Raw genomic sequence first — 12,183 nt, forward strand, 5'->3', positions numbered from 1 at the left:
TTCCGTCTGCCGAGGTTCTCCGCTCGCGAGATGTCTACGGGCCGAGTAAAATAAGAAACGGGGATAGTCGGAAAGGGCACGCTCGCAATTTTAATTTACACCGTGGGCGAGGCGACGAGAGGAGCGAAACGGAAACAAATTGGTTAAAATCGAACGTCGAGAGTTTCGCGGGAGCGGCGGGATGATCTCGCCGCTGGATATCGAAGAGGTAACACGCGTTTCGGTAACAAGTCCATCGATAACGTCATCTGTCAATGACGTTGACGCATAGGCCGCGTTTTGCTCGAGGATTATTCGACGTTACACAATTACGGGCGCCGCACCCTCCGTTGCAGCGTTACTGATCCATCGCTCCCGCGGGATAACGAACTTGACGAAATAATCCGCGCGTGTATAAGGTGTTCCGATGAAAAAAAAAAAAAAAAAAAGACAAATAGGGGGGACGAAAAAAAGAAAGAAGGAAAAAATAAAACGGCCGCGCCCCGGCTCCTCGCTGTCCCGCGTTTTTGGACGCGCGCCAAGAGTGCTTATTATTCGGCGAGCTCGTTTCGTTTTAATTTCGCGGAGGGGGATACGCCGGTCGAGAGCCGGTGAAATTCCAAGTTGGTTCGAACGGATGGTTCGTCGCTTCGTTTGGTAGGAAGCGAGGCGGGTCCGAAACGGGAAATTCTCCGTGCCCGATCGGTTTCGAACGATAAACTTCAAAGAAAACGAAACACCCGAGACACTTTCGTTCCGCGGGTAGGAAACAAACGCGCGTAAACTTCCCACCAGCCGGGGGTATTTATTAGATGGGCACGAAAACGGTTATGGTTGGTTTACGAGTCGAATCGCGGCATGGAAAATTCAGATCGTAAATGGGAAGGCTGCAAACAATAGTTATCGGCTAACCGTTTCCATCGAGCCGTCGAGTGCCGGGGTAGTTCACGGATAAAAGCCGATCGATCTTTCCGCGAACATCATCGTCTCCGTTCGCGATCCCTTTTGAATTGCAACGAGCAACGATATTACGAGCACCGTCGCAAGACGGCTCGCGAGAGGAGAGCCTCTTTTTATTATTTCAGAAAATTTCAACGACTACATTCGTCGTCGCGCCCGTTTTATTTTAGAACGAGTCGAGTTCCCTCGTTCTGTCTAGCTCGTCGAGAGTTCACTTCGGCCAATTGCTTACCGGTTCGATTCATTTTCCGCTGCAATTTCATTTCCCGGCTTTCCAATGTACCGGCGTTTATCCTCTAGACGCGGAACTTTCAGACAGAATACTTTTGTATCGAAGGAACACGGATTACACGAACTCGGTAAACTTGTTACCGATTCGTGCTCGCTCGGTTGCGCGGCCCCGCGCGCAACAATCGCCTCCTAGCCGGAATTATTCCTACCTCCGATATTGTCCGAATTAGCGATCGATCGATCGATCTCTATCGCGTACAGGGGACGACTCGTTAATAGGAATCTTTTGGGAGCGGAAAGGTAACGAATAGACCGAGATTCTTCTCTCTCTCTCACGGTTCGGTGAAACGATCGACGTATTGGACACTTTGGACCGATGATACGTAACGCGTACGTAGTAACGTTGTTCGCGACGAGCGCGAAAAAGAAATTTTCCTCCGGGTGAATTCCACCGGAGTCCGGGTTAGCTGAAATCGGTAAATCGAGAGAATTATTTGCGCGACTCACCGTTCGCCTGAGGACAGTCCTAATGGTCTCGACTTCCTGCCTTGTTGGCCAGCGTGCATAGACGACTCCGCTGAGCAGCAGGACAAAAACGGTGATCCAGATCGTCCATGCCAGGACGTTTCTCGTCCTGGCAAGAAGCTTCTGGGCGGTCCTCGTCGAGATCACTTCTTGCGGTGATATCTCGAGCTTCTGCGCTTTCCTAAGTATATCCTGGAGTCGTCTCTTAGCCTGCTCCACGTCCGGCACCCCCATTTTCCTTATTTTTATCGCGCCTCCACCCCGTTCGTCGATCCGTGGCCTCCTAGCACCGACCTCGAAGAATCGTTTCCCCGTTGGCAGCACGGCTCAGGATCGAGACGTTAAGACGAGCGAGCTTGTAAGGTCCCGGCGTACAGGCTCATCCTCGTGGAAACGGGCTCTGCGTCGATTCTCTGGAAAATTCAACCGGTTTTTCTCACTTCCCGTCTAATTTCTCTTCCTCGACCCCTCGACCGCTCGCTACCGTGACGATTTTCGCGAGAACCTCGACGCAACGAGAGCTTCCGTTTCTTCCTTCTCGATACCGGTGTTCCGTAATTCGGTATCTCGCGAACACTTAAATGTCACCGTTATCGCGTAATCTCGAGAAACGCGTGGTCGAGGATCCCGCGAGAAGGTTCGTTTCGCGGTGTCGAGGAGACGGTAGCGACGAGATCGATCGGCAACGAGCGAACCAAGATACACGGGAAAAGTGGGTCTCCTTTTTATCGTATCGGGCGTATCGATCGTTTCGCGAATCTCGATACCCGCATGGAATTTTCAGCCCCGGTTTTTCCGCAATTATCGAAGTTCCACCGTACGTGCATATTTAACGAAACAAAATTAATATCAATTTGGTCGGTTCGCGAAGCTCGTCGGTATCGTCGTAAATGTCGGACGGAAAATCGGCGCATACTTTCTCGTTATCCACGAAAATGTTCATTACGGTGTATTCCGGAATCGCGAATTCGAACGAGCTGAAAATTTCCGCGAAAGCTTCGTACCTTTGTACCGTCGAATCGAAAACCGTTTCCGAGTACGTAGCATCGGAACAATGTCGACGAACCGCTCCAGATATTTTTCCAGGCCGACGGACTGTCTTAAATAAAAGCGAAACGCTCGAAAATGTTACGAACGTTGTTCCACGGAAACGTAAAAATAGACGGTAATGTCACGGGTATTGACGAAAGTTGTCGCTACGAAAGGAAAACGGTTCGTCGGTCTCTCGGGACGATCCGATATTTATGTTCGATCAGGTGCGTCGAAAAAGCCCGGATCCGTTTCGCGCATCGACACTCGTCGCTCCCGATTTTCGACCACCGAGCGAATCGTTATCGCAGCGAGTACTCGGGACACGTTCGACGCAAAAACGAGTCGAGCGAAATTAATTACCAGTCGCGAGTGTAATTACCACTGACCAAACGGTATACGCCGGGCGCGTTCGTAGTTTGTAGCAAAGATTTAAGAAGAGCCTCGTTGGAACGAAACTGGGAGAGAATCGAGGTTAGACGAGTGATCCGACGTTAAACGAGTCGGCACTTAATTCCAGCCGAGGAAGTTCCTACTAGCGATCCCCGCGTCGCTCTGCCGTGCGCCCCCTCCCCTCTCTAATCGATTCTGAAATTATTCCCGGCGCACCGCGGTAATTACCTAATAATTCCGGGATCGATCCACCGAGTGAAACGATGCACCGCGCCGAGCGAGAAAGATGCTCGCTCGCCCCCTAATTTCTACCCTCGCGAAAGTTCGGCCTACTTTCGGCCGGGGCCAGGGATTACAAAAGGTTCGTTCGCGCGACAGACGCGGCGAACTCCTCGCCCTGGCTAATTATTCCCCGCTGGATTCGACGGTCCGATTTTTAATTACCGACGTATCGGTCGAGCATTCGCGGTGCATTCGTTTCCCAGCAGAGTCGAGGGTATCGACGAGCGACCCAATTTTACGTCGCGCCGTCACGGGACTGGAACCTTTTATCGTCGTGGAAAACACCACTTTCGGTAATATTGTTTCGTCCACGCGCGAGACGATCCTTCGAACGAATATATACCGAGATCTTCATTTTTTTCCACCGTCGCCGTACCCTTCGAAAGACGGAACGGCTCGGTGGAAGTTAATTGCGCGGAAGAAAAAGGAAAGTGACGGGGTGAATCTGTACGGTGAAACGCGCTCGAGGGCGGATTCGTTCGGCGCGAAAACGATCGTTCTTCGAGCGTGCTCGAGCTCCCGAACTGCGCAACTTTCGAAAGGTTAATTGCCTAGACGAAACCACGAACGCGGTTACATTCGGATCTTGGCTTCGCGGGATGCGCGCAACAATCCGGGCTACGGGTTCGAGTTTCGCGGGCCCGTTCGTTTTTCAATTTTACCGTACACCACGGATACGGTACCCCGCTCGAAAGTGGTCGCGATAATTAATTTCTCGGATCTTTACCCCTTCGAATTGTACCTCGGTGTAGAATTTCCAAGGGGAAACTTTGTTGCCCCCTCTTTGAATTATAATCGAGCATCGAGGAGAGGAAAAAATCTTTTGTGAATCTTCCGCAAAAGTTCCGCTACCGAGCAAGTTTCCAGCGAGGTACGGAGGTAAAGGAGGGTCGGGTGGGGAGCGAAGAGCAGTTTATCTTCCCGGAAGAACTTTTCTCTTGTATGCCGAGGAAATACCCTTTCGATCAAACCGCGCCAACGAACCGCAACAGCGCGAGACCGCCGTTTCTCCATCAAGATTTTTCACCGTTTCTCCTTCTCTTTCTACCGACCGAAATTCTATCGATCTTTTTACCGTTCTTACGGGCATTAAACGCCATCTGGGATTCACGCGTGTATCCTCCCGAGGCCGAAACTTCAAAACACCGTCAAAACTTTAAAACAAACCGCCGCCTAATTGAAACGGAGGGAAAATGCCGTGGGACAGGGAAACACCGTCGCGGCGGTTACGAGAACGTAAGAGGATTCAAAGGTAGCTGGTCGGAAAGTCGGAAGAATGAAAACATTTTACGGTTAGCGTCGGCTAAAATTACCCTCGCGCGTTTCGTCTTTTTTATTCGATTCTTCCGCGTATCTTGGTATCTTGCGACGAATTTGCAACGCGAAGGGACATTTATCCGGAGATTTGTACGAAACGCGATGACCAAAGTTCACGATGATTCCATCGCTGGGAATTTTGGAGGAAAATTATTCCAGGTATCGAGACCGTGATCCGAAGTTTATTTGCGAATCGAACGACGAAACGAACGCTGAGAATTTGATAATTGAAAAAATCCGATCGGCGAGCTCGTTCGCCGAAGCGAGTAAAAGTGGCGCGTAACCGCGTTAATCCGAAGGTTCTTGGTCGGCTCTCGATTCGTCGTGTTCTCAAACGGAATCTTAATTGGAACGCCATTAAGACAGGCGAATACCTCGGAAACAACGTTAATAAATAATACGACGAGCAGGAGGCACTGAACGCGATTCACGCAGCGTAGCAGACACGCTGCGTTAATTGTCCTCGAGTAACTATCTTCGAATTATAGGTCTTCGATGGAATACCGGCAAACGTTATCCCTCGTGGTACTCCGGTTAATTAAACTTGAATTAATTTTCAACGAAAGGGATTCTAGATCAAAGTCGGAAACGTCCGAGAGATTCGTGTTCCGGTTCGATCGCAAACGGTCTTTCGAGAGATTCGCTCGCCGCTAATTCGTCACGCATCGCGCAAAGTACACATCCGTCGGAACTCGTTCGAGCTCCGATTGGATCGTACACGGAGGGCAGATTGCTCCGCGATCGAATCCTCCAGTGGAATGGATCGCGCGATCGAGATCGAACGATCGGGGAGGCAAGAATTTCCATGGAAAGATATCCATTTTCCGTTTTCGCGTGCGAACGACGTGAGAATTTCTCGAGCCAAAATAACGCAACTCGGTCCGTAAAATCGCTCGTTCGCGGAACGTATCGTCGCGAATAATTCCGCGGGAGAACGTTCTTCCTTGAATCGCTCGAATAGAGTTCCGTGCGCGACGCTTAATCGCGCGTTTACGATTCAGGCGCGAATAACGTTTCGCGTAATCTCGGCTCTCTTCGAAATATAAAGGTATATCGTGTCGTATGGTGCGCGCGGCGAAACACCTCCGCGGTTTACGAGCCGGCGACTCTTTGCGAATCTCGATGCTTCAGCTTCGCAGCCGACGGTGTTCCATCCGCGCGAAAATTCACCGTTCTACGCCGCTCTGTTCGGCAAACGTGCGTAACAACGAAAGAAACCGAAACCCGACCCGAAACGCGGTATTTACACGCGATCGAGCGTGCCACCCGTTACGCGCCAAAAGCGACGGATCAACGCGATCGGGGTTTTCAATTGGCAAACGGAGAGAACCGCGCAAACTTTCGAGGACCGTGAAAATAATTTCTCGTTCGTCTTCTCGCGAGCACCGATCGACCTTACGGAAACGAAAAGCTCTCCGCGAAAGACATCGAACCCGGTTCTCGTGGCTGCTGCGCGTCCCGAAAGATTTTTCGATTCAATATTCGCCCGCGATCGAGTTCCGCGTGAAATATCAATCGTGCGTGTACCTTCGATGTTGCGGAAACTCTCGGGGTGGTCCAGGGGCACGTTCTCTAATTGGTAACGAAACCCCCGAGGGACCGAAGCCTGTGCCCGCGAAACTGGTTCACGGGGCGGGACACCGCAGGCGGCGAGTGTACGTCGCCGTGTGGTCTGTTAGTCCGATCGCGGTACCGGGGACAACATCAACGGATCCTGGTCATCCTCGTAGACGCTCGAAAGATGTATCGTACTGCTTCCCGCAGCGACACTTTTGTTCATCGACTAGGGAACAACCTGGCGCGCAACACTACCGACGATGACACTTCACAGAAAAATACCGCGGCGAACGATTCGTTCTCGATGTTCGAGCGACGGACCGATAGCCCTGTACCCGAGAAACCCGCGATGCGAAACGGCGCAGCGCAGCGCGGCGCGGCACGGCACGGCACGGTACGGTACGGTACGGTACGGTACGGTACGGCGCGGCGACGGAACGAATCGAGATCGATCGTAACCCGAGCCAGCACGGGCAAGAACTGACCGGCCTCGTCGAGGGTAGCTGCCCTTATAGATATAAGACGAGCGGGTGGCGCCTGCGCAGAGGAGCGTCGCGCATGCACGATTCGCGCGGTCGCTCCACTGCGCTTTCACGCTGCGGACCGGCCGCGGCTGGCTCCGAAGGAAGAGCCGAGCTAAAGACCGACGCGGATTGGCCGCCGGGATCGCGAAGAAGGCGCGACGAGGACGGAAAGTCGGTCGTTCGGTCAGAAAGCGACAGTGGTAAGGCGCATGCAGCCGCGCGGCGGTGCCGGTGCCGGTGCCGGTGCCGGTGCCGGTGGTAGCGGCGGCGGCGGCGGCGGCGGCGACGGCGGCTAATGGCTCGGGTGCGCGCAACTTCCGGGACCGTTGGTGGATTATCAAGGGGTCGAGGGATGAAAAAGTAATTTACAGACCGGTCGTTTAATTTCGATCGCGGGACCGCCTCACCTCGGCCGCGCGTTTTATGCCTGGTCACGTTCGCCCGTCTGTTTCTCGATGATGTTTATCTATCGGGAGGAATTTTTACACCGTCACGCGCGATAATGGCGCGCGTTACCGCCACGGGGGAAACGAGACGCGGAAACTTCCTAAGTAAGGAAATACAACCACCGAGAGAAAATATTTTAACCGGATAGAATTTCCGCAATGTTTCGAACGAGGCTCGATCGCGTGTCTTTTCTAATACCCGTTTCGTCTTATTTTCGGAAGGAAACGTGCCATTCATCGAACGCGAAACTCGATCTTCCTTTAGAGCCGTTTCGCGAAAAATAACACGAATACCGTTCGTTTACTTTTTCGAACGGAACGATCAAAGGTATCCGAGAAGGTGGGAAATACTTGCGCGCTCGATGTTTCGCGATTTACGAAAAGAAGACGTTTCGTTGTTAATTTACGCGATGCGAACGTCGAGACACCTTTTGATATCTATCGTTGAATTTATTCGGGTGTCGCGTGTACCGAGAGCAGTTTTCCGTACTCTCGCCTCCGTTCTTTCGATTCGAGTATTACAGGGACCTGTTGCTGAAGAATATTTACGTACTACGGCGGAGTCAAAGTTCTTTCTGCTCATAAATGAACGCGAAATTCGACCGAGTTGGATATCGTTAGACGCGCGCGGCCGCCCATTGAAAGATATGCACGCGCGTTAGAAATTGTAAAGCGACGAAGGGAAATACGTGGATCGAACTCGCGCGCAGCTCGATCGCTCGAACCTTGCTCGCCTTTCCTACGATTCTCGATACTCCTCGATACCGCTTGCTCTACCGAGCAACGTATCGGTAAATTTCTCCTTAGAAAAATTCATTACCGAAAAATCGACTTTCGTAATCGTCGAACGAGACGTCTCTCTCTCTCTGTATCTTGCTTGTTAGAGGTTGCACGAAAGTTCCAATGATTACGCGTCGAGGAGTTCGAGAAACGAAACTACGCAATCAAAGATTCTGCGCGAAGATTACACGTCTTTGCCAACGACGAATAAACGAGAAGAAATTGCCGATGACGGAAAAGTTTCGAATTTTTCTTCGAGAGAAATCGCGACCAAAGGATCGATCAAAGTCCGGTCGAAGTTCGCGAAAGTGTACGCGAGTACGTTTCGCTCGCGTCGACGAGGGAAAGTGAGCCGCGTCGAAAGCCGCGCGATCGAAGAATCAGCGAGAAACGTTCGTTTGCGTTCTTTTCCGGTGTTGGTTACCCAGTTCGCGAATATCAGACGCGGATATAATTGCTCGCGCGTTTCAACGGAATCGATTCGAGACACAATTTGGCGCACAGACGAATCGAAACGGTGGAAAGTGATTTAATTTTCCCGGTCGCAGCGAGGATCTTATCCAGTTGCCTCGTAACGTCGCCGTCGAAACGAAGGTTCGATCCTGTTTTACGGGTGGGGCGATTTACTTGTTCGAACGCAGACCGGGTGGCAATACGCTCTAGAACGTTTCCGCTGGGCGCGCGTCGCTTTCACCTGTCTACGTTTCCGGCAACGTTTATTCGATACACCTTCTCGGGAAGCTTGACGGGAAATCGATGGAATTTAATAAGATTAAAAGATCCGAGGCTCGAAGCGAAGAAAAGCAATTAGCTCGTAGAATTTAAGCGAACGTTAATGGCATCGATAATAAGGGACGCAAAAACTTATTCAATGAAACCCCTGCCGTCGATTGCCCGTGTTCCCTCCCGTTTTTCGTCGAAACGCGCGTCTTTTGTTCGATAAAAATGGCCAAACGAGACGAGCGGAATGCGATAAAAAGTGGAAAAAATTCGAGGAGAGGAAACAGTCTGAAACGATGCGGCGAAACGAGAGTTAATTTTCATTCCGGTCGCGAGTTTATGTTCGCCGCGTCACTTTGCCAAGTCGTTAGCCGGTATCGTTATCGTTCCTTCCGGTTCACTCGATAGATGCAATTATTTTTCTTCGGTCCCCAACAGGAGAGACGGAGACAATCGGCGGGGTTTCGAGGGGATGTGGGAGGGGGGCCGACAAGTGGAGAAAATCAAGCAGGAGGAAAATGGTCCTCCATAGAAGCGACGCGTTACGCTAAATTAATGTCGAGTGCTTCGGTGTGTGCAATCGCCCGCGAAGATAACGAGATTGTTAATTAGCGAGGGAAAATTTACCGTCGCGGAAAACTCGAGTGCCGCGAAACAAAGGGACGCGAGGTAGGGGACGAGCGGAAGGCGACAAATGAAAAAAAACGAAACCGCGGCTACGAGCGGAATCGTGGAACTCATTTCCGCTCCTTTCCGCGCGTATTTGCGCGTATCGTTACGCGCAACGAAAAATCGAACCGGGCATCGTACTCCGGGCGACGAATGTTCCCTCCTAGCGGAAAAATGGCCGGCGGCGGGCACGAGATTCCCTTTTTCGGCCGAAACGAGCCGGAGTACTTAAGCGTTCGGCATGCAAATTAGAAACGATGAAAACAGCATCGGATAAGAGCCTCCCGCTCGAGATTCCTTGCGAAGCGGGAAGAATCGTTGTCGAACGAAAGAGATCCCCGGAGAACGAGATGGAGGACGCAGATAAACACGCAGTTAATTAGTATGCAAAGTCCTGGACGTCCAAAGGCAGTCGTCCCGGGACGCGGATTAATAGGTTCGCTTTAGAAAAATAGATAACGCTCGACGTACCCTCGCGGGACCGCCGCGGATGCAGAGTACCCGTCGCGATGCGTAGATTGCAATTTTCCGATTTATCTCGACACCGAGGATGAAGAGGAACGGCGAAAACGTTGCGCGTGAAACTTAAGGATAATACGGACGATAAATTTCTTCGATAAAATCGAGATCTGTTTCCACGAGAACAGTGAAATCCTTGACGCGGATAGAGGATAGATGGACCGAGGAGGGGAGAGGGAGAAGTTTCGCCGGCGTTTCGATGTAATATTTTCTTGAAAGGCGAGAGAGCGGGAAAAGATAAAGTACGTGGCGTCGATTTTACGAACGGGCGGGGAAAGGAATCGGGCCTCGATAGTCGCGTATCGGACGGCAAAAAGGCTAGAGCCAATAAGGCAAATCTAGATATCGACGTGCGAACTCTCCGTGGACCGTACACGGGTATTGCGTTAAGTCGCGCAAATCTGCCGAGAGGAATTCGAGGGACGGGGATATCAAAGGCGAGCTTGGCCTTCGATTTTCCATCGGGGTCGAGACAAATTTCCAAACGTCCTCTCGAGCCACGGTTCGCGCGATCGCGAGGACGAATACAAGAGGGAAGAACGGCGACGTTCGTCGTTCGCGGAGAGAATCCTAACGCTGCGAATTAACGCGAGAAAATCCGCGTGTAACGATCGCGCTGAAAAATCACCGTCGATCGAACAAAGCACCGTTGACCTGGAAACATTTACGAAAGGGGAAAAACAAAGAAACGCGAAAGAAGTTCGCGGTGACATCGTTGGCACCGCGACTACTCCGCTCTCCATCCTCGCCCCTCCTCCGCCCGATTAAAAGTTTCCCCACGACGAAAGTGAAACGGAGAAAGCGCATCTCGGCCAGAATCTTGACAGAGATCGACATCCGAATACCGCTGATCGTTTGTCGAAACAACGCGAGGCTCCCTACGGGCACGAAACCACCCTTACGTATATAATACCGTCTAGACAACCGTCTATTACTCGGAACGATTCTCTCGACCTTGATCCACCGTTTATCCAAAACTCGAGATAAGAACACCCACCGAGCTGTAAAATTCTTTTTACGCTTTCGAAGGTATCCGAGGCGATACGACGATGAAAATCTTGCTGGCTCGCGGACTCGCGTAACGATAACGTATCGCTCGCGAGGTCTGGAATTTTGTTTTTTCGAACGAAATCCGCGCAGAATCGAACTTTACGGAAAATTTCCATACATTAGCTCCGATCCGCTTAACCGTTCCCCGGTTTCCCGATTTTTCGTCTCTGTCGAAGCTTCTTTTCGAGATAGAAATCGAACCGGTTAATTAAGGCCGCGACGCGGTCGTGTTATCGAACGCGTTACGTTTTATCGCGGACATATTTAACCCTTAACCCCGTGGAACCGATGGGCTCAACAGGGAGACCTATATCGAGTGTCCCCGTTGAACACCGTCGTGGATAATGGCTTTTTTAAATTCGCTATCCGCCGCGGTTGCGCAACTGAAAATTCGAAGATAACAATGTACTTTATAAGCGTATTTCCGGACCCGTGGAAATTACATTCGTAAAAGTAACTCGCGCGGCTAGCTGCTAATTAAAAACGCGGAACTTTGTAAATATTTTGCCTCAGAAATGGTGGAACCAGTTTCGACGAAGCTTTACCATTCGTGTAGGAAGACGGTGGAAGATAACGGCGAATAACTATCGTTTTTACTCGTCGAAACGTTCGATCGATCGAAAGGTCGATGAAAGTACAGCCGTGTTATCGGAAGTTAACGAAAACGAGGGCGCAGTCAGGTGTCACCGTTCGCGAGAAGAATCGCATTTCATCGCTCGCGAAATTGGCTCAAGGCGGAGATCGCGTCGACGATACGTCAGAGATTTAATTGCCGGCTGGTCGGACTTGTCGGCGTATTAGCCTCTCCGCCGGCTCCTAATTTCAATTATTATCCCATTCGTTATTCCCACTCGCACCGCCTCTTTTCGACTCTCGGTACGCGTCGAAATAAATCACGTCCGCAGTTTAACGTCGATTTATACTCTCTTCGGTTTCCGTACTCCGTATTTTATGACGTACTCGTAACCGTTGCCCGATAACGACCTTCGAGATGCGACGACCGGCCACGAGAAACAGAAACACCGATCATCGAGGGCTATTTCGGACGCGGCGAAATCGAATGCGAAAACGCGAAACGCGGCGAAAATCGCGCGTGCCCCGAGCGCGTTACGAATCAATTTTCTCGAAAACGAAGTCGCGTAGGGGAAAACGTTGTTCCACGGTTTCGATGTATTTTTGCGCAACGAATCGGCCCGGGTATC

At 51.3% G+C, this 12,183-nt stretch overlaps 1 protein-coding gene across 1 annotated transcript in view; it reads right to left on the reverse strand.

The window, feature by feature from the left end:
- Positions 1–6,656, reverse strand: part of LOC143143048 (uncharacterized) — a 110,755-nt gene extending 104,099 nt beyond the window's left edge. Inside the window, exons 1-2 of the mRNA XM_076303896.1 lie at positions 6,244–6,656; positions 1,678–2,108 (exon numbers count right to left, since the gene is read on the reverse strand). Of these exons, the coding sequence (XP_076160011.1) occupies positions 1,678–1,929 (252 nt within the window). The 5' untranslated portion in view covers positions 1,930–2,108; positions 6,244–6,656. The remainder of the gene's footprint in view (positions 1–1,677; positions 2,109–6,243) is intronic.
- Positions 6,657–12,183: the final 5,527 nt, after the last annotated feature.

This window comes from Ptiloglossa arizonensis, chromosome 2 (genome assembly GCF_051014685.1).
Source record: "Ptiloglossa arizonensis isolate GNS036 chromosome 2, iyPtiAriz1_principal, whole genome shotgun sequence".
NCBI lineage: Eukaryota > Metazoa > Arthropoda > Insecta > Hymenoptera > Colletidae > Ptiloglossa > Ptiloglossa arizonensis.